This window comes from Pteropus vampyrus, unplaced genomic scaffold (genome assembly GCF_000151845.1).
Source record: "Pteropus vampyrus isolate Shadow unplaced genomic scaffold, Pvam_2.0 Scaffold185, whole genome shotgun sequence".
In the NCBI taxonomy this organism is placed as follows: Eukaryota; Metazoa; Chordata; class Mammalia; order Chiroptera; family Pteropodidae; genus Pteropus; species Pteropus vampyrus.
This window is the reverse complement of record NW_011888966.1, coordinates 2,407,840-2,431,448: the sequence shown is the minus strand read 5'-3', so window position 1 is coordinate 2,431,448 and position 23,609 is coordinate 2,407,840. Positions and strand designations below refer to the sequence as shown.

The window sequence follows — 23,609 nt, the reverse complement described above, 5'->3', positions numbered from 1 at the left end:
AAAAAAATTTTAAGAACATGTATATGGTTGTATATATACAGAAATTCAAAAAGTATATTCATGCAACTGTGACCAGTATACACTTTTACTTCTCACTTTATGTCCTACTTGTTCAAAAATAATTTTTTTTTACCATGAGCACGCATTACTCTTATTAAATGATAGAAGGAAAGGAGGCAGGGGGTGCCATAGGGAGAGAGGGAGAGAGGAGGAGAGAGAGAGAAAGAGGGGAGAAGGAGGGGGAGGGAGGGAGGGAAAAATCAAACAACCAAACAACCAACCAACCAATGGTGGTTACTTGACAATATGGCTTCTCCCAATCAGAAAATGATTTTGCTGAAAGGATCACATAAACCCACATCACAGGAAGAAGACAATAAGTGAAAGTGAAAGTCTTCTTATGATCACAAAAAGAAGTTTTTCTGGAGAACATAGTTTCAATGTATTTCAATTTTTAAAAAAAAAGGGATTTGGCCGTTGATTCTACCAATTCTCTACATCTAAATATACTGTTTCCTCAAATAGAAAACAAAAAGAATATTTCCCTTCAGGTATCTTATAAGTTACCATAAGGAGAAATTTCCAAATATCCTCATCTCCTGAAATGTCTCCTTCCTTAATAAACCCATTTGTTCTACTCTCTCTAGCTCACCTCACCTCCTCCTTGAAAGCCTTCTTTCTCCTGTCCAGTGCTCTGCCCTTAAAGCACCTATTATATACACTTCTCATCTGGCACAATACACAAGAGAATCTTGAAAGCCCCTCCCCTTTGAGTGCCTAGGATGTATATCTAGTTCAGGACATCCTCTTCCTACTGGTTTATACTATCCCTGAGCTCTGTTCACAAGCTTCCCATGCACCTTTCTCCTTAGAAAGACTATAACCCTCTGGAGGACTGGGACCACATAATTTACCTCAGGGAATTCTCCCCTTCCTATACCTAGAATTGTTTTGTACCACTTATAAGAGCACATAAATATATTTGTTGAACAAATGAAGAAATGAAATATAATACTGATCATGGACTATCAAAGCTACAACAGACTATAGAGATCTTTCAGGCCAGGCCCCACATTTACCAATGAGGAAACTGAGGCCCAGAGAAGGGAAGAGTCACACAGCCCAAGGTCACTGACAAGCTGAGCTAGAACAAGTCCAATGACCCAAATGATGCTCTTTCCACTACTGACACTATCTCCCATATCTCACCCCAGTCTGAAGGCCTCCACACTGGGAGGCCACAGCAGCAATGAGAAAGGAAACCAGTTACCTTCCCCAGTGTGCATGGTTCCGGAGCCAGGAGCTGGAGGTGGATTCCAGTCCATACATCACTGTCTCCCCATAGTCCACAAAGGGCTTGTTCAGTCTGGGAGGAGAGGAGAGAGAGAGGAAGGGCAAAGTGTGTGGGTTAGACAATGACAGAACAAATGCAGCTCACTGAGACCTGGGCCAGGTCCCCTATCTGTCACTCTGGAAATATCACTGAGTCCTGGATTGAATGTTTTCAAGGATCAGAAGTGTTAAGTCAATGGGACAGTTACTTTCATTATAATTAACAACCATTTGGTAGAATCATTTTAATGGGAAAATATTACAAAACATAAAATTAGAATATGCTATCCACTGACATAAGTAAATTTGACACATGATACATGATGAAAATGAACACAAAAATAACAGGAAAAGGTATGCTGTGCTAATCAGTGCTCACCTTCAGCTAGCATCAAGAATTTAGAGTGAACTGTGTAAGTGCTCACTTTCAGGGCTGGTAATAGAACCCAAAAGAAAAATCTGTCACTCAAGAGGTGGCTTGGAGGGCTCTCACCTTTGGCAGAAGTGGCGAGCACATTTCACCAGGATACTCATGCAGTGCACAGCCACGATGCCTATCACCAGCAGGCTGAGGGGACCCATCTGGGGGAAGATGTTGTGAGCAAGAGAGGGAGAGACAAGCAGGTAGAATTAGGAGTGAGCCAACTGAAACTGGATTTGCAAATGATCAAAACGCGACTAAGGCACTTTCCGGTGACAGAACTTCTGGCACAGCATTAGAAACATAAATGTGATCGTGGAGATTAGCTCGGTGAGATGGACACCATCTGAACCTTAGCATGTCTTTGAGAGAATTCATCTTGTAGTGGAGAATGACACAAGATAAGGCTAGTCTAAGACTGTTGCCAATCAGCAAAACAGAAGGCTGCTGTCACTGCCTGGGAAAAAGAAATGGGTTAAGGGGTATAAGGAGGAGGCCGAAAGTTATTTTTAGAGCAGTACCAGATCAAGAAAAACAGCCCTTAGCTATAGACAATCCACATCTCTGAGCTATCACCAACTCTAAAAGAAACCAGAATGGCTTTGGACAGTCTATAGGGGGTGAGATTCTCAGAGATGACCATTGAGAGGTAAGGTGTGGGAGGACTGTGTAGAAAATGGACAGACTCCTATTACTAATTCATTAGTTAACATTATTAATAGAAACAGCCTGAGACATTTTAAGTACATCCTGCCTGCCATAAAGTAAGCTCCATGAAGGTAGGAATCTTTATTTGTTTTGTTCACTGATAATATTCCAAGAGCCTAGATCAGTGCTCGGCACATAGAAGGCCCTCAATAAATATCTTTAGACAAATGAACATCTGAATTCTGCTTTTTCTCAGCTAAATTTTTTTTAAAAGCTTCCCATTTTACAATGTTTTAAATGGAGCTATTTAAAAAACAAACAAACAAAAAAAAACACTATCTCCAGAAATTTGTCATGATAATTCCCTCCATCAATGCAGACTCTTACCAAGATGCCTGCATTTTTCACTGCCAGGGGCAGCCCGAGCAGTCCTGTGCCAATGTTGCCTTTTAACAGGTGGATCAAGGTCTGGAACCATCTGAAGAGAGAAGAAGGTAGACATGGGCATGTTAATGAGAGCTAACATTCATTAAATGCTTAGCTGCCTTCACATATCACCTCAATCAATTTCCACAACATCTTTATGAGACATGTAGTAACTTTATTTTATGGATGAGGAAGAAACTTGCTCAAAGTCATATACTTGGTAAAGAGTAGAACCAAGATTCAAACCCAGGCAGTGTGACCCCAGAGATGTCTGAGAACCCTCTCTTTCTTGAAGATTAGACCAGAGAGATAGTGTGATTCTGTCTAGGCACTCCATCCTTTCCTAGTGTATTTGGGCCTGGTTTTCACCATAGACTTGTCCACTGTAAAGAATTAGATCTCTTACTATAAGAGAGGATGACAACCTTAACTGTGAAGGACAGATACTGGTGTGAGAGAAAAGGGGAAATAAAAAACAGAAGCCCAAAACCTTTAACAGAAAGTATTATGGAAAGTGAATAGAGTAAAAGTCATGCAATACCTCAGTAGGTCAGAAGTCCCTGACCTACTTTGCATTAAAAAAAAAAAAAAGTCAAATGCAATACAGTTCTAGGATTGGAGAAGCCCGCTTCAGAATTTATCCTTCTGCTTTGAGAACAGATTTTTCCCTTCCCTATTGTACAGACTGACCCCTCAAGGTGCAACTGTAAAACTTGTCACACTTTCTTATTCATTTTTTCACTCAGCAAATACTATCTATCATGTGTCAATGCAGTGGTGGAAATAAGTAAGAATCAGATATGGACCTCAGTCTCTAGAAACTAATAATGTCTCAATGAACATAAGGCGGACATGTTAATAACCACCTAAAGTAGAAAGATCTGGGTCTGAAAGAAACAGGAACAGTGCCCAGGAAGGGGAGGCAGGTGAGGGCTCCAAGTGGAGAGGCCTGCACAGAGCCCAGCAAGACAAGCAGGGTTTGTAAGTGTGTCGACGGGGAAGAAGTGCCTGGAAACGCACTGAGAGAGCAATGTGGGGCACCAACACTGAGAAGTGAGTCAGTTTCGTGGCCACCCAAGTGGGGGTAAGGATGGGAGAGGAATTTCTACTTTTGCCACAGAGAACGGAAACTTATCAAAGGACTGACAGCAAAGGAGAGGCCTCCTCTTCAGTATTTCCTATTCTTTGTTACCTCCAGGATATGGAACAGGTCAAATATGGTATGGCTTTGCCCTACATCAAACTCACCTAGGATTTGGCCCCTGGCATTGTCTGGAAATTCTTCTGCCCATATAACCTAAATCCCTCCTAAATGATGCTTACACACATTTCTTCGAATCTACAATTCCAGAGAAACCAAAAGAAAATAATATATGTTACTCAGAAAGACCAAATTAAGACTCATTTGCACCCTCTGGAAAGGAATTTTACTCTTGGTAACCTTCCTATTTCTACCTCCAGGAAAAACACTTCTTGAATTTCCTACTGTCCCCAAAGCTTATCAGGAAAGATCAAAGAAATTGCTTCAAGTCTATAGAGAAGAGGCTGAGTGCTCTTCAGGACTATGCTGAGGAAACAGCTTAAGGACTGGACTGCAAGAGTCCAGGGGTGACTCCTTCATTATCAGCAGCCAGCGAATAGGAGGTTATAGGCAGAATGATGGGTCAGCCAAATTTCTATCTTGGCAAATGTTCAATCCACTAAAAGGCAAAGATAAGCACTGTACCAACCCCAACTGCCCCACAGAATCCTTGGTTTCATGGGAGATCAGGTGCCTCTAGCCCTGGCTCTGCCACTAATTGCATATGACAATTCTCTTTCATTCTCTGGGCCTCTTGTCTCATCTGTAGAGTGAGGAGACTGGACTAGAACAACATACTTTCCAAGGTCCTTTAGCTCCAAAACATCAGATTATAGGCAACTGACTAAAATTACTCTTTTTAATCAATGACCCCAAGCTGGGATTACCCCAAATCATATGAGTATCACAAAATCAATTCCATGGACTGCAAAGTCTTAATTATGGGAGGGTAGAGGAGTGGGGTGGGAGAGAGAAATAAGCCTTGCAAATCTTTGTAGTTCTGTTTATGCTCCAAATCAGACACTTTTTGGTCTCAGGACCCCTTTATACACTTGTTAATTACTGAAGAGCCCAAATAGCTTTTGCTTATGTGAATTATGTCTCCTGATATCTACTATTTTACAAATTAAAACCAAGAAATTGTACAAACATTAATTTAAAATAACAAATCTATTACATGTTAATATAAATAACAGATTTTTAATGAAAAATAATTCTATTTTCCAAAAAGAAAACTGTTAAGTAGAATGGCATTATTTTACTTTTTTGCAAATCTCTGTAATGTCATGCTCAACAGAAGACAAATGGATTATCTACTTCTGCATTCACTCTGTTGTCACACATTGTTTTGGTTGAAGTATAAAATCTCTCCTCACACAGATATATAGTTGGGAAAGGAAGGAGCATTTTAATCACATCTTCAGAAAATTGTGGTAGTTTTTCTTTGACACTACACCAAAACTCAACACGTAGTCATTTTTTGGAAGTTAGCCTGAAACACGGGATCTGAACTTTTCATCTTCTACTACATTAAAACTCACTGGTGATGTTGTTCTTTGATCTTTTAACTATGGCTAATTTTCTAATATCACACTTTCGTCATCTTGAAGATACTGGTTTTCTAGGTTATGTAGATCTTTCAAACGCTGGCATATTATCTTACACAATATAAAAAAAAATCACATTTATTAATATCATCACTGATTCCATCAGAAAATCTTTAAGTAGAGGGAAGCTGTCCAGGTCACAGTGCTGGATAAAAGTTTTTTTCTTATTTTGTTTGAAAGTTCAAATTTCATTGTGGGGAACAAACATCGTTGATTGTCTCCTTCCTTTCATTTTCAAGAAAACGTCTGAATAACCTATAGTGTGTAAGTTGTTCTTTCTAACAAAAATAGTGTCCTATGGGGAAAAAAAAGCAGCTAGTTCAGTTTACAACTTGAATAATCACTCAAGATCTTTTCCCTGAGATAAGTATTGTACCTTGGTATGCAGTAAAAGCGCTTCATGCATACCAGGTTGTCACACAGACTATTAAAAGACCTGTACTGAAGGAACAAGGTTTAATAAAATTAGCAATTTGACTGCTTCATCAAGGACACGCTTAAGTAAAATTGACTTATATTTTCACATATATAGTGGTGAAAAATACAATGACAGCTAGCATAATTTGGTGCCACCGCTTTGATTTATGCTAAGGTACCAGCAATTTTACCCACCATTGCTTCTGTACGAACAGTGCAAATGTCAACACGTGAAAAGGCAATTAACATCTCAGTATTATTATGAACATAGTTTTAAACTCTCAGACTTCTTGAAACGGTCTTGGGAACCCCAAAGGGTTTGAAGACCACACTTTGCAGTTAGCTGCTCCAGAAAACCTAGAGAAAACCAGTTTCAGTCAACTGGTTTCCCAGCCTGCCAACCTGGGGAAGAATTACCGGGGCTCAATCAATAGCTGGTATAAAGTAACTCAACTAGGCAACAAGAAGAAAATTTTGCCCAGTGCAGGGAAATGAGGCTGTTGCCAAAACAGTTAACAGCTTGATGACATCGTGTTAGGAAATAACCTTCCTAAGCTCATTGTCATGGAAATGTTCGGGGTTCCTATTTGCACCCCTGATTCAGGGTTTTTACTGAGCCCTTAACCCCTAGAAGAATCAGATGTATGCATGCATATATGCAGCAGACTAAGAGATACTTCCATTTACTTTGATCCTTGGCAAACTAGGTGACAGGATGGGAGCAAGGTAAAGATAAACAAGGAATCTAGCTCAAAAACCTGTCCCTAACATTTCTCACATATGAGATTCATGTAGGCTAACAGGGTCCCCCAAATCAGCTTACACTTTAATCGTACCTGGCATGTTTTCTACACATAAATGCTTATGTGGATTCGGGCCTCAAGCAAGTATTCAACCAATCTTCCAAGGCCCAAAGGAGTACTTTACCTTGTACCACTTATGATGGGACTGTGATACATGCCCATTACAGGAAAGGTGGGCTTTCCTGGTCACTTATCTTGTATCACAACATCAGGGCAGCATGGCCCTCAGAACAAGGTATACCCTGGAAAATGTCCCAATACAAGCCCAAGGAAGGTGTTTTCTGATTTGCACAATTTATAACAAACAAAAGGAAATAACATGGGGTTAATTACTAGTTATAACCCAATGTGAAAAAAGATATTCAGAATAGCTAATAGGCATGAACTAGCTTCAATACATATAAAACCTATGAGCTACCATCCTGAAGTTACTAGCTGGTTGGTTCTAAACTTCAGAGAGGTCCCTTTAAAAATGAAAATGCATATGACAAGCATTGCAAAAAGTTGATGCCTGAGAACAAGGAGCAAAAGCTGGAAGGGAAACTACAGAGAAAGAAGCTTAAAGGAAGTATTTCACAATAACGAGTGTGACTTCTGAAGAGAAGCAATCACATGTCATTGGTCGCATCTGGAGCTCCTTCTGCCTAGGGGAAGCCAACTGGGTAGGAAAGGTTAGGGGTAAAGAGAGGAAAGATGGTCCTCACCGCTGCTCTAAGCAATCTTTTCCATCAGCTAACAATGCAAGCAAATGGAGGAATCTACAAAAGCATGCTCCATGAGAAATCAGCTGTAGAGACTGAAGCTTTGCAAGCAGACATCAACTAGTGGTAGAGAGGGGCTGGTAATGTGGACAGTCCAGATCCTCTAGTTCTATCCCAGTTCACCAGAGAAAGTGCCCTGCACCAGGAGAGACTACAGCCAGAGGGAGCTTCACCACTAATGAGCTCCAAGAGAAGCTTCCATGGTCTCCTTGGGCAGTCACAGGGGACAGCATAAGTCTAGGACATAAAGGGTCACTCAGTAAGTCACACCCAACCCATAAGAGAACACAAAAAAGGAATAACTAAAAAACCCTCCTTTGAATCTTCTGAGTGGTAAGCACCAGACAGTAAGCATAGTTTCACAGTGGAGTCCTCAATTTTACCTGACATTTGGGGAAACTGAGGCCCATAGAGGGTCCAACTCAGTCCAGATGAGTCCTAGGATTCGGTTTCCAGGGTGAGACATAAGCTCTTTCTAAGGAATGCACAGCAGATCTCTTCTCTAACAACTCCTTGATTTTTTTAAGTGCAGGAGTAGTTATCCCTCCCTCTTCCCACTTCCTCAGCCAAATAAACTAGCTCTTCGGTAATAGGGACAGAAGTCTGGGGGAGACTTTGCAAAGGAGACTTCCAATTGGGCTTGGATATATTTAAGGTTCTAGCATAGATGACCCACGTTCTAAATTAAGAGAATGTTCTCTACAAGTTTTTATGTTCAGGCTTACTTGGCACCAGCCTTCCTGGACCAACACAGCTAAAACGAATGAAGAATAAGAAGCGGACTATAGAATGGCAGGCAAGGACCTCAAATCTCAGCACTGTGACTGCCTGATCTCTTCATTTTCATCTATAAAGTGGGGAATTAACAAAACAGGGGAGCAAAAATAACTCTAAGGTAGACTATGTTACTAATGCAGAACTTAGAAATATGAATCTCCCCCAAGAGGGGAGAAGAAACAGCTACTTACGTTGTGCTGCTGCTTTCCCCAAACCGCTGGTAGGAGCCTGGGGAGGAAAAGTTGTTCAGGCCTTCGGATGGGCTCTCGTCCGGGCTCACATCAGTGGAGCTGTAGTCAGGGTAGTCCTCATTCCGAAGTCTCTGCGTGGACATGGTAGCTGGGGGGACAAGGTCAGTGCTAAGACCACCAGTGGCTGGGGCCTTTAGCTCCAAGCCTGGAGTGGGCTCTGGGGCAGAAGCGGCCATTGTTACAGCAGCTCAATGACAGCTGCACTATGGATTAAGTAAAATGCGAATGACTGTACTTATGAAAATGAAAAAGGTACAAAGTTCTCACGGGCAGGCTGAGCTGATTCAGCTTCTGCCTCTCAGCCTTCCCAGTCAGTGGCATGCTCATAAGTTTCTGAATTTGCCACAGCACACCTGGACAGAGCAGAGTTGAGACATACTTGGGAGGGGTGAGGGAAGATGCAGACAGACACTTCCAGGAAGGCTTCCCTGTTCTTTAGGTCAGGATTAACAGTCCTTTCCTTTGAGCTAATTTCTTGGACCTTGAACAACAGTTAAAAGTTTTCTCCATCCATCTTCCCGAAAAGCAAGCTCTCAGAGGATGGGAACCTGAATATTCCTAGCCGTATCCTATTTTTCCTCTGTACTCATTAGAGAAAGAACCTTGGTGCATTCAAGAAATTCCCTCTGAATCATCCAACTCTGCTCAAACTCACCACCAGGTCCCAGAGCCACCAACGAATGACTGTCTCTTTCTCTCTGCCATGACCTCTGGCCTCTCCTATACTCTTTGGTGGTCATCAGAGATTCTCATCCCTTGACTCTAGGACTCTTTTCTTGCAACCCAGCCTGAATACTGAGAAATGGCAGCTGAAAGCAGCTCAGAGGAAGACCAGGCAGGAGCATGAGAGGTGCTGACCACTGGCCCTTATCTCAGCATCTCCCCTCACAAGCCTCCTTCCTTTTCATTTTTATAGGTTTGACAATTTTTTTAAGATGGTAAAAGAGGAAACCCTTCCTGTTGTGTGCTAAGGAAGGATGGTGAGGATGGTGTTCCCTGGGTGGACTTTCTCAGTAATACTACTACAGAAAAGAGAAGAACAATGACTTCTCTAAGATACACAGTAAGGATACATTTTGGGAGTCATGTAGGCCCCCAGGATCCTAGAGACTATTGCTAAAAATGCCTTCAGAGGTCACTCCTACTGCTCATTTTACAGATGAAGATTCAATCCCCCAAAAGATGAAAAGACAGGCTCTGCTACAGCCACGCAGCAGCAAAGCAGTAAACATACATCCTGACACTCTGCCTGAATCTGGAAACACCTTCTGAATAAAGTGCCAACTGCATGAAGTAATAACGAAAAAAGACTCAACTTCCTGCCATCCAAGAACCTGCAATCAAATGAGGAAAAAAAAAAATATATGAACATTAAAAATTACAAATAAAAATCCTTGACACCTGGCAGACTGGCACAACTGCCTGCCTTTATAAAGGGCTCTCTCCAGCATATGCCTGGATGCCCACTGAGTCTGATGTCCTGTCTCAGAGACAAGACCTTTGATGGCTATCACAACATTCCATCTACCCAACTCCCAACACTAGTTGCCAGAGGATAGCTCTGTGCTAAGTGCGCCCACAGGTCCAGTACCAGGTGACTCTTCAGTAACTGGCCCCTCCCTGGCACCTGTGATCTAGGGTGACCTCATTTTCTCCCACCAACTGTAATGGAGGAGGGACCCCAGGTAATCAAGCAAGGAAAGTGCTTGGCAGAAAATCAGTACAGGGCTTGGAAGCTCCAGAGAAGATCTTGCCTAGCTTCACTCCCAGAATGACTTCACTAAATATCTAAGAGGGTGTCATTTACTATCTTGCTGGAAAAATTCAAGAAAGTCATCGAGCCCTGGGGCACTTAAGTGCATAAAGAGGGCAGAAAAAAAAATTACGAAATAGCTGAAAGTTACTATTCAGGCAAAAGTCAGTAAGCTAAGTTTCTGTGTATGTTAGAAGACCTGGGTTCTAAGGCTGCTTCTATCACCAGTTTGCTTAGTAACTTGGAACAATTCTCTTTATATTTTAGGGTCTTTGTTCCAAATGTGCAAAAAGGGGAGGGAGTAAACTAAAATCTCAGCAACTCTCCAGGTCTTTTATTCCAGGAATCAACAAATGTAATTATTTCTGCAAACAATAGCTAATTTCTAGTCTCTTCCAACATACCAAAAGTATCTGAGGAATAGGGCCTTCCAAATAAATCTTGAATATTACTAAGGGAAAGAGACAGTATATAGGGACTGACAAGTTCCCCAATCCTTCCCCAACAACCAAGAAACCACTCTATTGCTTACTTGGTATAGATGCTCAATTTATATCAAACACTATAAAGAAGTCTCTTTATGTTGTGTATAAAAACTGAAGTTACTTACAGCAGATTATTGCTAAGAAAACTGCTCAAAAAGAGGCTGACAGGATATGGCTTGGCAACTGCATGCATGTGAAAGGGAAAAAAATGCTACTCATAAGTTTTAGTTGATGATAAGCTTAACAGAAGTCAGTGACATAATAGATAACCAAATAAACTAATGAAATTCTAGGTTGCACTAGGATGAGAGAGACTTTAAGTAGATGATATATAGCAATGTTCCGTTTTGCCATGAATGGTGTTCTGTTTCAGGTAGCACACTACAGAGGCAACAGTCACATACTGTGGTACACCAGGGTTCAGCACCAGGAATAGGAAAGGGATGGAAATCGACTAAATGAAGAATAGTTGGAAGGACTGAGAAGGCTCAATCTGGAGAACTGGCAACTTGGGAGGTATAAAAGCTGCCTTTAAAAGCTGTTCTATGGATAAGACTTGTTCTGTAGGGCTTCAAAGATTAGTTAGAAATAAGATCAGTAGGTAGAGAGTAAAGGGAGGCAGGTCTTTGGCTAAACATAAGGATTGTCTTCTATCAAAAATTGTCTAGATGGAATTGTTTGCTGGGAGACAGTGTGTTCCCCATCCCTGGAAAAGCAGAAACCCTTCTCCAAGCTGCTAAGTAGAGATTCAAGCACATAGGGTGGGTGCAGTCACTCCCAGGAGTTCTTTCTATGGCTCTTTCTATGGCTCCTTCAAGGCCTTCTCCTCTTGCTCTCTAGCTGTCCCCAGTGAATGCTAGCCTCCAAGGTCACCCTGCCCCTGGGCTCCCTTTGATGAAACCTGGTTTCTAAGTCTACTGCTGCAATTACCAATTCCAGCCCTGTGGGAGGTTTTAATAGAACCTGTTAACTGTCAAATGAGGAGTTGCAATATTTGAGTGTTCAAGACAAGCTTGTCCTTCAGGTTCTTGAGGACAATGAAGAGAGTTTATTCATTACATGTGGCCCATTAACACAAAGTCAAAATCTCCATAAGACATTTAGATCCCAAAGAGTGAACTACTAAGAAAAGTCTGCATTTTTGTAGCAAATATATACATATGTACATATATACATTATTTCTTCAAATGTGTACATTCAACCAACATTGCATTGAAATATAAACTGTATAACCTTGATAAATTTTCTTCTTCTCCTTATGTAAACCTGTTTTTAGTTATCAGTGTTCTCATTGTTTTTTTCCACTTGTTTCATATCTACTCTTCTTTGAAACTACACAGTGCACAGATTAATGTTTAACTGTAATATAATGGTCGATCATTATATTAAATAATAATTTGCTTCACTAGCTCCCAATTGTTGGATTTGAGGCTTCTGTTTAAAAAAATAATAATAACTAGTTGATATCATAGCTAAAAAGAATTTATACAAATAGTTTTTAATTTTTGAGTCATATCCTTGGAGAACTAGATGACTAGGTTCATTTTTAATGGTTCTTACCATACAAATGACTGAACTAACCTACAATGTCACTAGCATTATACAGACATGACTGTATCTTTGTAACCCTGCCAATGTTGGATTTTATCACTTTTATTTTTGTTCTTTTAGGTGGATAGGTGGCTCCTCATACTTGTTTTATTTTACATTTCTATAATTTTTAGTAAAGACCACTGATAATAAAAACTTTAAGAACATATTTCCCCCACTTATTAGACTTATACTTTTGAAAATACTAAACTCACTTTTGAAAATACTAAAATGTTCTCTAGATAGCTATTTAAGAATTTACTCATTGAATTCTATCTAAATTCAGTATAATAAACAAGATTAATCCCAAGAAGGGAAAGAGAATCCATTTATTCCTGTTTGTAGGTCTCTTTCAGGGCACATGGATGGCCAGGAAGGAGAAAGAAGAGGAAGGAGGAAAACACATTACAAAAGGGTCAGTTAGCTTCACTACCAAAAGCTAAACAATACTTTTAATGGTCCAGACTTGCAAACACATCGAAAATTATCCACTAAAAACTATTAGAACTAATAAGTTCAGCAAAATTTCAGTATACAAGATCAATATACAAAAATCACTTGTATGTCTATTCACTTGCAATGAACAATCTGAAAACGAAATTGAGAAAACAGTTCCATTTCTTATAGCATTAAAAAGAATAAAATACTTAGGAAGAAACTGAGCCAAGTAAGTGTTAAGACTTATACATGAAAACTACAAAACATTGTTGAAAGAAATTAAAGATGACCTAAATAAATGAAAAAATATCCCAGTATTCATGGATTAGAAGATTTAATATTGTTAAAATGGCAACACTCCCTAAATTGATCTACAGATTCAGTGGAATCCTTATCAAAATCCCAACTGCCTTTTTATAGAAGTTGACAAGCTGCTTCCAAAATTCATATGGAAATTCAAAAGGCCCAGATTAGCCAAAACTGTTTTTGGAAAAAAGACAAAGTTGAAGGACTTCTCAATTTCAAAACTTACTACAAAGCTACAGTAACCAAGACAATATAGTACTGGCACAGGGACAGACATTATATAGATCGATGAAATAGTCCAGAAATAAATACTCACATCTATGGTTAACTAACTTTTGGCAAGGGTGCCAAGACAATTCACTGAGAAAGAATAGTCTTTTCAACAAATGGTGCTGGGACAATTGGATATCCACGTGCAAAAGAATGAAGTTGGAACTCCAGCACACACCATATGCAAAACTTAAAATCTATCAAAGACCTATATATAGGAGCTAAAGCTACAAAACTCTGAGAAGAAAACATAGGCATAAATATCTGATCTCAGAATAAGCCATGGTTTCTTATATATGAGAGCAAAATCAAAAAAAAAGAAAAAATAGGTAAATTAGACATCGTCAAAATTAAAAATGTTTGTGTCTCAAAGAACACCATCAAGAAAGTGAAAGACAACAGATAGAATGAGAGAAAATTTCTGCAAATCATATTTCTGATAAGGGGTTTGTACCCAGAACATAAAAAGAACTATTATAACTCAACAATAAAAATACAATCTAATTAAAAATGGAGAAAAGATTTGAATAGGTACTTCACTAAAGATGTGAAAACAGACAATAATCACATGAAGATATTCAACATCATTAGCCATCAGGTAAATGCAAACTAAAAAACCACAATAAGATACCACTTCATACCCACCAGGATGGCTAAAAATCAAAGACAGATAATAACAAGCATTGACAAAGATGTGGAGAAATTGGAATCCTCCCATACTGCTGGGTGGGAATGTAATACAGCGTGGTTACTTTGGAAAACCGTCTGGCAGTTCCTCAAAAGGCTAAACATAGTTACCATATGATTCAGCAATTACACTCCTAGGTACAGATTAAAATGAAAACATATACCCACAGAAAAATGTGTACACAAAAATACATAGCAGCATTATTCCTAATAGCCAAAAAGCAGAAATAAACCTGATGAATGGATAAATACAATGTGGTATATCCATATAATGGAATATTATTCAGCAATAAAAAGAAATGAAATACTGATACATGCTACAACGTGGATAAACCCTGAAAAGATTATTTTAAATGAAAGAAGTCAGCCATATTATATGATTTCATTCACATGAAAGTCCAGAAAAAGGAACCCTATAGAGAGACGGTTGCCTAGGGTTTGGAGTAAGAAGTTAAGAGGGAATAGAGGTGATGGCTAAGGGGTCAGAGTTTCTCTTGGGGTGATGAAAATGTTCTAAAATTGATTGTGGTGATAGTTGCACAACTTTGTGAATATACTAAAACCACTGCATTGTACACTTTAAATGGTTGAACTGTATGCTATGTGAATTATGTCTCAATGAAGCTGCTATAAAAAAAAAAAAAGAACATATTTATGAGCCAAATCTGATTTAATCAGAGCGTTTTATTTTTAACCAGCCAGATGATCCTGATTACAGGTATATAAAGCCCTAAAAAAAGTATGATCTCATTATGATGGATACAGCCCAGATCTCATCTCCTACCAGAGTTCATGGGTTAATGATATATGTAGACTAAAAATGCCACCTGTTATTCTGAAAAAGTGACATTGGGTTAGACTTTGGAATCCAAAGAACTGGCAAATTCTCTAGATGCATTTTCTCTTCTCCGTTGCTGGAAATCAAAGACAAGAACGAGGACACAGACTGTGTTGCTATGTGTGATCTACCAGGAGAAAAATGAAAACTGACTTCTACATGATTTGTTTTTAAAGAATATCAGATAGGACTCCATCTAACCTACCACAGAAGTACATTCCATAAATTGAGACTCCTTCCTGAAAGAGTCTAGGGTGCAAGAAGCCATAATACAGCTGCTGACCTTAGCAGGCTCTGCAGAGGAGAAGTTGAATAGGCAAACACGCTCGCTTTTTACCCACAATCGTAAAAATCACTAAATGACTTACAGAAGATTGAGCTCCAGCTTCCCATTTAGAGGTAAGAAAACCAAGGCCCTAGCTGGTTAAAGATTTGGGATTAGAATCCAGCACACCAGATTCCCAGTCCAGTGTTCTTTCTACCATATTATAAATGATCTACCCTCCCTAAAATCTCCTTAGAACAAAACTGGGGCAGGATTAGGTCTGCAGGGGAAATTCTGCATAATAAAAAGTACAGGAGTTCAGAGCTTAGTTGGGTGACCCTGAGCAAATTAATCTCCCTTTGTCTCAGTTTTTTCTTCTGAAAAATGTTAATAATATCTGCATCACAATACTGTTGTGAAGATAGAAGGTAAAGATGTTAAATATGTAGCTTGGTCCATTACGGACACTCATTAATGGTAGCAATTGTAATTAGTACTGTAGAGAAGTTCAAAGACAGCAAGTCAGAAAGTTTGCTGTACAAATTAAGTGCTGCAGCACTTCTTCCATTCCATCACTAAGGAGTACTGAGCCAGGTCCCCATCTTGAAAATGGTGTTCTATGTGCCATGAGCATCCTAGTGATCCACACAGACAGATTCTTGAACTTCACTGGAAAAGGGAGGCACAGAGAAGTCTTACCTACTAGAGAGGGTTATTGAGAACTGGCCCTGGGTGTCACGGCTTCCCAGAGAAATGTTTGGATGATAAGAGACAGCACCAAACACAGCATCACGTGGTTTATATTTTGCCATATTCGGAATGTCCCATCCACTGACTCCCACAACCATCAGACAGAGGCTAGATTTGTGTGCTCAGACCCGGCCAATAAGGCCTGGCTAAAGGAGGGAGGTTCGCTACTCCTCCAACGCTTGGATTAAGGAACACAGACTCAATATGAGTTTCTGCTACAGGAAAAGGAAAAGCTTGGTGTTAGTTGTTAGTTAGTCACCCATTTCTGGAAGGGGTTATCAGGATCAGGCCAGCAAAAGAAGACATCAAAGTCTATTCACTCAACTTAGTTCTAGAATCTTGTTTCAGGTCAGGGCGGGAAGAAGAAATGTATTATTAAAAGTAATGACTCTTCAGCATCTGACCCTCAAAGAACTTTAAACATTTCTTTAAAAATTTAAAGGGGATATACTCACTGGGAGGGGGATGGGGATATAAAAAAAGAGAGAGAGAAAAAGAAAGAAAAGAGAAAAAGCAGGTGTACTCGACAATGAGAATAGTTATCTGAAGCAAGAGGAAAAATAAAGCTCTCACAAAAGTAGACCTCTACTCCATTCTACTTCATCTCCCACATGCTAACATGTCCGGTCCTAGAACTGCACAGAACTTCTGAGTTGGAAGAAAAATTAAAACTTTATTTAGTCCAATCCTCTACCCAACACAATAATTTAATCTGAACATCCCCAAAAGTAACTGCCCAGTGACAATTACTTCTAGTGTCAGAGACCTCCATGCTCTATGTTGCAATGTGAGAGATGCTAATTCTTTGAAAGTTCTTATGTTCACCCAAAAACCACTTCCCTTGATCCACTGGTCCTAGCTGTATTACAAAAGAAATGGAAACCGCCTCTTTACGCTGCCTTTAAAATACACAAAGACAGCTCTGAGAACTTCAAGCACAAGGATAAAGCCAAATGAACAGTCAAGGGAAAATAAGGACCCAAGAGCAGACACTAATAAATGGCACAATCAAAAAACAAAGCGAGAGAAAATAATATCATCATCAGAGCAGCCTCTGCTGCTTATGGCCTCCACTCCAGACAGGCTCAATTTCAGAACAAATAACCAAGCCTTTTATGTCCTGGTCCTTGACTTCAAGAACATCTTTAAAGAAAACGTGCTCTAAATGTACAAGTTAATTACTATAGATTAGTCTCTTGACAAGGGTCAAAGAGGGCACTGATCATATATTTAAAGTAATAAAAGACAGTCAAAACCATTTTCTGCTGTCATTTAGCTTGGTCATAACACAAAGAGATAGAAAGAGGAAAAGAATTTCATGGCGACTTAGAAATAAGTTAAGAAGGGAAACTGCTCCCTGGACAACTGGATTAAGTCATATTGCAAGGCAGATGCTAATGTACACTGGGGGGAAAAAACTTCTCTGATTAGAAAACAGACCTCGATGCAGAGCATGTCAGAGGAGAAGAGGCCCTTAGAGATTCAAATGATCATTGTACACAGTGGGAAGCCCAAACCCAAGCAAGAACTGGAGTCGTCCAAGGTTGCAACGCAAGTGTCAGAGCTAGAACACAACCTTCTCATTCTCCAGTCTCCGTTCCTTCCATTACACCATGCTGCTATCTTATTTCAACAAGCCTCAAATAACTGCAAAATATCCATCCAAATAACCAGTATTCCCCAAATCTGACAAGCTACAGAAAAAATAAAGCAACGATTTTTATATGCTTCAAGTTAATGCCAGGGCTCTCCACAACCTCAGCTGCTAGCCACCTGCCCTCCCAGGAGTACATTCCAATTCTTATTTCATATTTTGGTATGACTTACACTAAACTGCAGGACAGCTAGAAAGAAAACCTACAGAATGATGAGTTTGCAGAAAAAAAACGTGAACACTGAAACGGAACCACGCCCATACTCAATCCAATCGGTGCGATGGACAATGCAGAGCTGAAAAAAAAAAAAAAAAGGGAAAGGGTGCCTTTTCACGTGTCAAGTTCTCTGCAGGAGGCAGTGTGGTGAAAAGCAAACAGCCGCTGGAGCTCAGGGAGGCTTGGATTCTAGTCTAGTCGCAGCTCTGCGAGGGGTGACCTCGGGCAAGCCCATACTCCTACGTGGGCTTCGATTTCCCTGACTGTCCCCAGGGGGGCTGGGGAGGAGGGTGTTGCACCAGATGATTTCCCAAGGTCCTTGCAGTTCTGGTATTCTATGACCTGAAGACCCACACTATTAGCAAGTCCCGAGCAGGGCTCCCACAGAGGGCCAGTGACTTGCTCGAGACGGTTGGATCCCTTGGGGAAGCGTATTAGAAGCCCTGGCTAGTCTTTTGAGTGGTCTTTCCCATCTCAGGCCTCAGTTTCCACATCTGTCAAATAGAACGTGGAGGTCAAGGGAGATAGCGTGAGGGACAAGGCAGTCTCCAGTTCGCCTCATCCCAGGAAGGGTGCCCACAGGGTACCTCAGCTGAGGCGCGGGATCGAGGACAGCCAGTCGGTGCCTGATCTCCAGCATCCGCTGCGCCCCTGAGGAAGGCGACGCCGGTGCTGAGGAAGGCGGTGACTGGCCGCCAGTCACAGCCTGTCCGCGCGGACTCACCGCTCGGGTTCCGGCTCCGGCTCCGGCTCCGCTCCTGCTGTGACTCCCGCTTCAGTACAGCCCACCCCAACCCGCCTCAGCGCGGAGGTCTTGCCATCAGCCCTCAGCAGCCCAGCAGCTGCTTCCGGGCCTCATCACGTGAGCCGGCGCCCAAGCTGGAGGCTCTGGTCACAAGTTCCCGGGAGCCTCAGCTCCGCCCCTCTCGCGGTGCTCTGGAGTGCGGCGCCGCAGCACCCCCTGGCGACCTGTTACTGACACTGCGGGAAGGGCCGTGCTCTTGGGGGCTGAAGACTGGGAGCGGGAACTGGGCGCGGTTTTGGCCTTGGAGCATGCGCAGTGTGTCCCGAGTCGAAGAGTGGTGTTTCCAGAGCGTAAGCTTGTGAAAGAAAATTTTTACCCTCGCTCTGTTAACACGTCTCAATAAGCACGTATTGGTTTCATAATGAAAAATAATACATCTTTTTAAAAATTATCTATTCGTATTTTTAGGACTTTACGCAAACTCATTTGTGGTTGCTACTGGAAATGGGACTGAGTGTGAGGTAAGGGAACATTATCTTTTTAAAATATTTAAAATTTTTGAGCAACATTTTTAAGTGAATGGCAACATTTCAGTATGTTTGCGGTATATGTGTTATTTATGCTTCTCTTTCCTCCTCTCAGCAGATTTTACTTTTTAAAATGAAACTAGTAGTTTTTTATGAGACTAATGAGCCAAAAAAAACTATTGGCGCAACTACAAAATAGATAAATCAAAATAATTATGCTGGGTGAAAGAAATCAGAAAAAATATTCCATTTATATAATGTTCTTGAAATTTTTAGTTAATCTACACTGACAGAAAACACATTAGTGGTTGCCTTGGAATGTGTAGGGAGGCCAGAAGAAGAGAGAGTGATTATAACGGGGCATAAGGGAACTTTCAAGACGATGAGTATGTTCACTATGTTGATTGAGGTGATAGTTTCACAGGTGAATATATCTGAAATTTATCCACTTATACACTTTATGTGTAGTTTATGTATACCTCAATAAGCCGTTAAAATATTTAGTAGAAATTATATAAGTAATACATTAATATATTCTTATTAGGAACATGAGACAATATATAAGTATAGTAACAGAAATTCCCCTTCTCCCAAATTCACTCTTCTCTCCAAAGATTCAAAGTTACCATCATGTGAGTATTGTTCTGCACTATGTATTTATAGAAATATACACATATACAGAAATGTACAGATTTTTGGTACTAAAATTGGGAATTATGAATATCAGTAGTTATTGTTTTGCTTAAGACTTTCACTCTTCACTGTCTATACTGTTTAAATTTTTTCATAAACACTATGGCCATGCCACCCTGAACAAGCCAGATCCTGTCTGATCTCAGAAGCTGAGCGGGGTCAGGCCTGGTTAGTACTTGGATGAGAGACCACCTAGGAAGACTAGGTGCTGTAGGCATAAAAAATATAAATAAATAAATAGATAGGTAGATAGATAGATAGATAGATAGATAGATAAGGGATTGTAAGCTGACAAGGTCCTTGCAATCTGTGAGATCAACCAACTGTTGCCTCACCTAAAAAACAAACAAATAAATAAATAAATAAATTCTTTCATAAACATATATCTCTTTATATGTGTTTAAAACCTAGTTAATTTTTTTTTTTTAAATCTACTATTAGTTGGTTCATTTCATCAGGGAAGAAAAAAGAATGAAGGTTCATGCTCAATTCAAAATCTGAAGGCCAATGAGTTTATCCCATCACTGGAAGAACCCACCAGTTTATTGACTGCTCAGTGCCAGGAACTATGCTTGAAATGCTGCTGAGCCAAGTCAATGAATGTACCCATTAGGTCTTCTCCATGCTTTGAATATTATTGATTTTATGACTTCTCCTAAAGTCTACTCAAGAAAGCCAGGTCGTGTGAAAACCACACAACTCTCTGTTGGAATTACTGATGCAACTGGGAATTCACCTTCCCCAATCTGCTCCTGGAATGCATTGACTATAAATAAGGATTCTTTCTTATACCTGACCACCACATCCTTATTAGAGAGACCCTTGGAGAAAGGGTTCCATCATTTTCAGATACTGTTAACTCTATCAACTTTATCATTATGTGGTCCTAATTAGAAATTAACATACAATAACATCTCCTTATGGTTCCTTTTCCCAAATATAAATCTCCACCTCCTATTGTTTACTCAGAAATATAAAGATTTCTAGTTGAAAATGGATATTTACGTATTTTGACTCTTTTACTCTAGACACCATGCAAAAACAAAAAGGAAAAAACTGCAAATTCTATTTCCAGTGAAGCCAGAAGATAAATAGAATCCATGTATACCAAAATATGTATAAGGGCTAACAAAAGCAGCTGAGATCAGACAGAAGCTGTGGGAGAGAATGGGAAAGAAACTTAGAGAGTAGTGAAGGGGCTCAGTGGGGGAAGCTGTCAGAAAAGCACCAGTAAAAATGCTTTTCCTGAAGATGAAGAGCTCACTCAGAGCTGCATAGTTATATCCCTTTTGTTTGCAACAACAGGCATAGAAATAGTTCAGCAAGACTAGCAACAGAAGCTTTCCTGAGTCTGGTTTGGATCAGGGTAGCCATGAAGACGAGGATGACAGAATCATACAGATGAGCCATATTTGCAGGAAGCAATCCATCTGTGGCAACAGAGAAGAAAAGACTGGAAGTACATGTGTTGGTGAGGACGTGGAGCAACTAGAAATCTCACCCATTGGTGGTGGGAGTGACAATGGTGTAACCACTTCGGAAAATTGTTTTGACAGTTTTTTTTATAAAGTTGCACACATACATCTCCTATGATCCAGCAGTTCTACTTCTACATATTTACCCCCCAAAACTCAAAACATATATTCACACCAGGCCTGGACTAAGGCAAGCAAGGTGCCTCAGGTGGAAAATTTAAGAAGGCAGCCACTCTCAGGGTTGTGCAAGTGCAGGATTGGCACTAATAAGAACAAGAGAGTGAGGGCCTCCTTAAATTTTATGACCTAGGCTTTTTCATTTGCCTCAGCCTCGTTCTGGCTGTGTCCCACACAAAGACTTATACTCAAATGTTCATAGCAGACAAGTTAGTAAAACTAAACTAGTAACAACCCAAAAATTTATCAATAGGTGAATTGATGAATTGATAAATTGTGGCATATAGAGAAGGAAGGAACTATTGATACATGCAAAAAAAAACATGAATGAATTTCATTATGCTAAGGGTAAGAAACCAGACACAAAAACTACATAGTATATGATTCAATTTATATAAGTGTATAGAAAGAGCAAAAACTAGTGACAGGTAATCAGTGATTGTTTGGGATACATGAGGAGGGAGCTGACTACAGAGGTACACAAGCTTTCTGAGGTGATGCTAATCTACATCTTGATTGGGATTGTGGTTACATGGGTTTATACATTTGTCAAAAGCCATTACCCAAAGTATGTGAACTTTATTGTATATAAATTATACTTCTAATGGTTAATTAAAATTTTTAAGAGATTAAGACAAAAGGTTAAGACGTCTGAGAAAAATCTCTAGGGGAAAAGTTAGAATAATCAAATGCCCGAACACATGAAAGCACCTCAGAGGAGACTGTGCAAAACCAACGCACAAACAAATGTCCTCAGAGATATAAGATGTTGCAATGACGAAATAAGAACAATGTACTTTAGAAGACATTTTTTTAAGAAAAAGAAAGCTCTTGCAAATTAAAATAATAAAATAAAGAATCAAAGAGAAGAGTAAGAAGATAAGCATGATGAAATATGTTTGGGGGTTTTTTATTAATAAATATTTAGTATCAGTGTGCCAGGCACTGGGAATACAACAGTGAACAAAATAGACAAAAGTTCTTGCCCTCGTGACAACGAAAATAAATAATAAATAACATATCTATCGTGTATCTGCTGTAGAGAAAAGTCAGGAAATGGAGAGGGAGTCTAGGGGCAGAGGGGAAGCGTTGCAGTACTTTTAAATAGTCAAGGAAGGTACCATTGAGAAGGTGGTATCTAAACAAAGACCTAAAGTAGATGAGGAAACAAGCCATGTGGATTTTTCTGGAAAGAGCATTCTGGGCAGAGCGAATAGCATATGTGAAGGCCCTGGGGTGGGAGTATGCCTAGCCTGTTTGAAGAAGGACAAGGTCAGTGTGACCGGAGCAGAGTCAGCTATCAGAGGAGAAGTAGGTTAAGTTAGAGCAATGAGTGGGTGAAATTCGTATAGAGTTCTGTGAGCCATTTTAAGGACTTTGGTGTTTACTCTGAGTGAGATATGAAGAGATGGGAGTTTGAGCAGAGGAGTGCCATGATCTGACTTGCATTTAAGAGGACGCTTTGAATTAGTGGTTTTTGTACATTGACTCTCTCTGTTCTTGTAATTAATATAGTGATCATAATAAATAAGAAATTTCACATATATGTATAGTTATATGAAATAAATAGAAAATGTATTAAATAAATAGAATTTTTAAAGGGCACCTTGACTATTGGGTTCATATAGTAGGCAAGGGCAGAAACGGAGGCCAGGTGGGAGGCAGTTGCAATAAGATTATGATGACTTAGACAAGAGTGATGGCAGCGAAGGTGATGAGAAGTGATCAATTTCTGAAAATATTTTTATGGTGGATTGGAAAGCTTTAGCCTCCTGCCCTTCCTGAAATCGGTTAAGCTTCCACCTCACCCACAGACCCTCTCCTCACCTCTTACTCAGCCAACAGCTTCCTTCTTCTCAGTCTTTGCATGAGACAGGGCCAACTGTTAGCTCCCCCTGAAATTAAGACAGGAGAAGACACCACCAGATGAGAAATATTCCCGGGATTGGGCCCAGGCACTTTAAAAGATCTGGAGCAAAACCACAAAGCCCATCTGTAGGATAGGCAGACCTTGGGGTTACCTCACAATGCTAACAAAGGGCCTGGGAGAGCTTGTAAGCCTCCTGTTGCCACTGAAAAAGCACAGACACAGGCGCCATGAGGTAAGGGCTGTGGCCCACTCTGCCACTTAATAGCAAGTCCCTTTCACCGTGGCTTCATTTTCTCCCCAATGACATGACTAGGGAAAGGACATTTATTTCTCAGATCTTCCAGC

The 23,609-nt window shown here is 40.2% G+C and overlaps 1 protein-coding gene across 3 annotated transcripts in view; it reads right to left on the bottom strand.

Annotated features, from left to right (window-relative positions):
* SLC36A1 (solute carrier family 36 member 1) overlaps positions 1 to 18,658 on the bottom strand; it is a 61,655-nt gene extending 42,997 nt beyond the window's left edge. For all 3 annotated transcript variants that reach the window (XM_011371245.2, XM_011371243.2, XM_011371242.2), the window contains exons 1-5: positions 18,502 to 18,658; positions 8,465 to 8,612; positions 2,789 to 2,879; positions 1,826 to 1,914; positions 1,271 to 1,366 (exon numbers count right to left, since the gene is read on the bottom strand). In XM_011371245.2, coding sequence (XP_011369547.1) covers positions 1,271 to 1,366; positions 1,826 to 1,914; positions 2,789 to 2,879; positions 8,465 to 8,607 — 419 coding nt within the window. In that variant the 5' untranslated portion in view covers positions 8,608 to 8,612; positions 18,502 to 18,658. The remainder of the gene's footprint in view (positions 1 to 1,270; positions 1,367 to 1,825; positions 1,915 to 2,788; positions 2,880 to 8,464; positions 8,613 to 18,501) is intronic.
* Between the last annotated feature and the right edge of the window lie 4,951 nt (positions 18,659 to 23,609).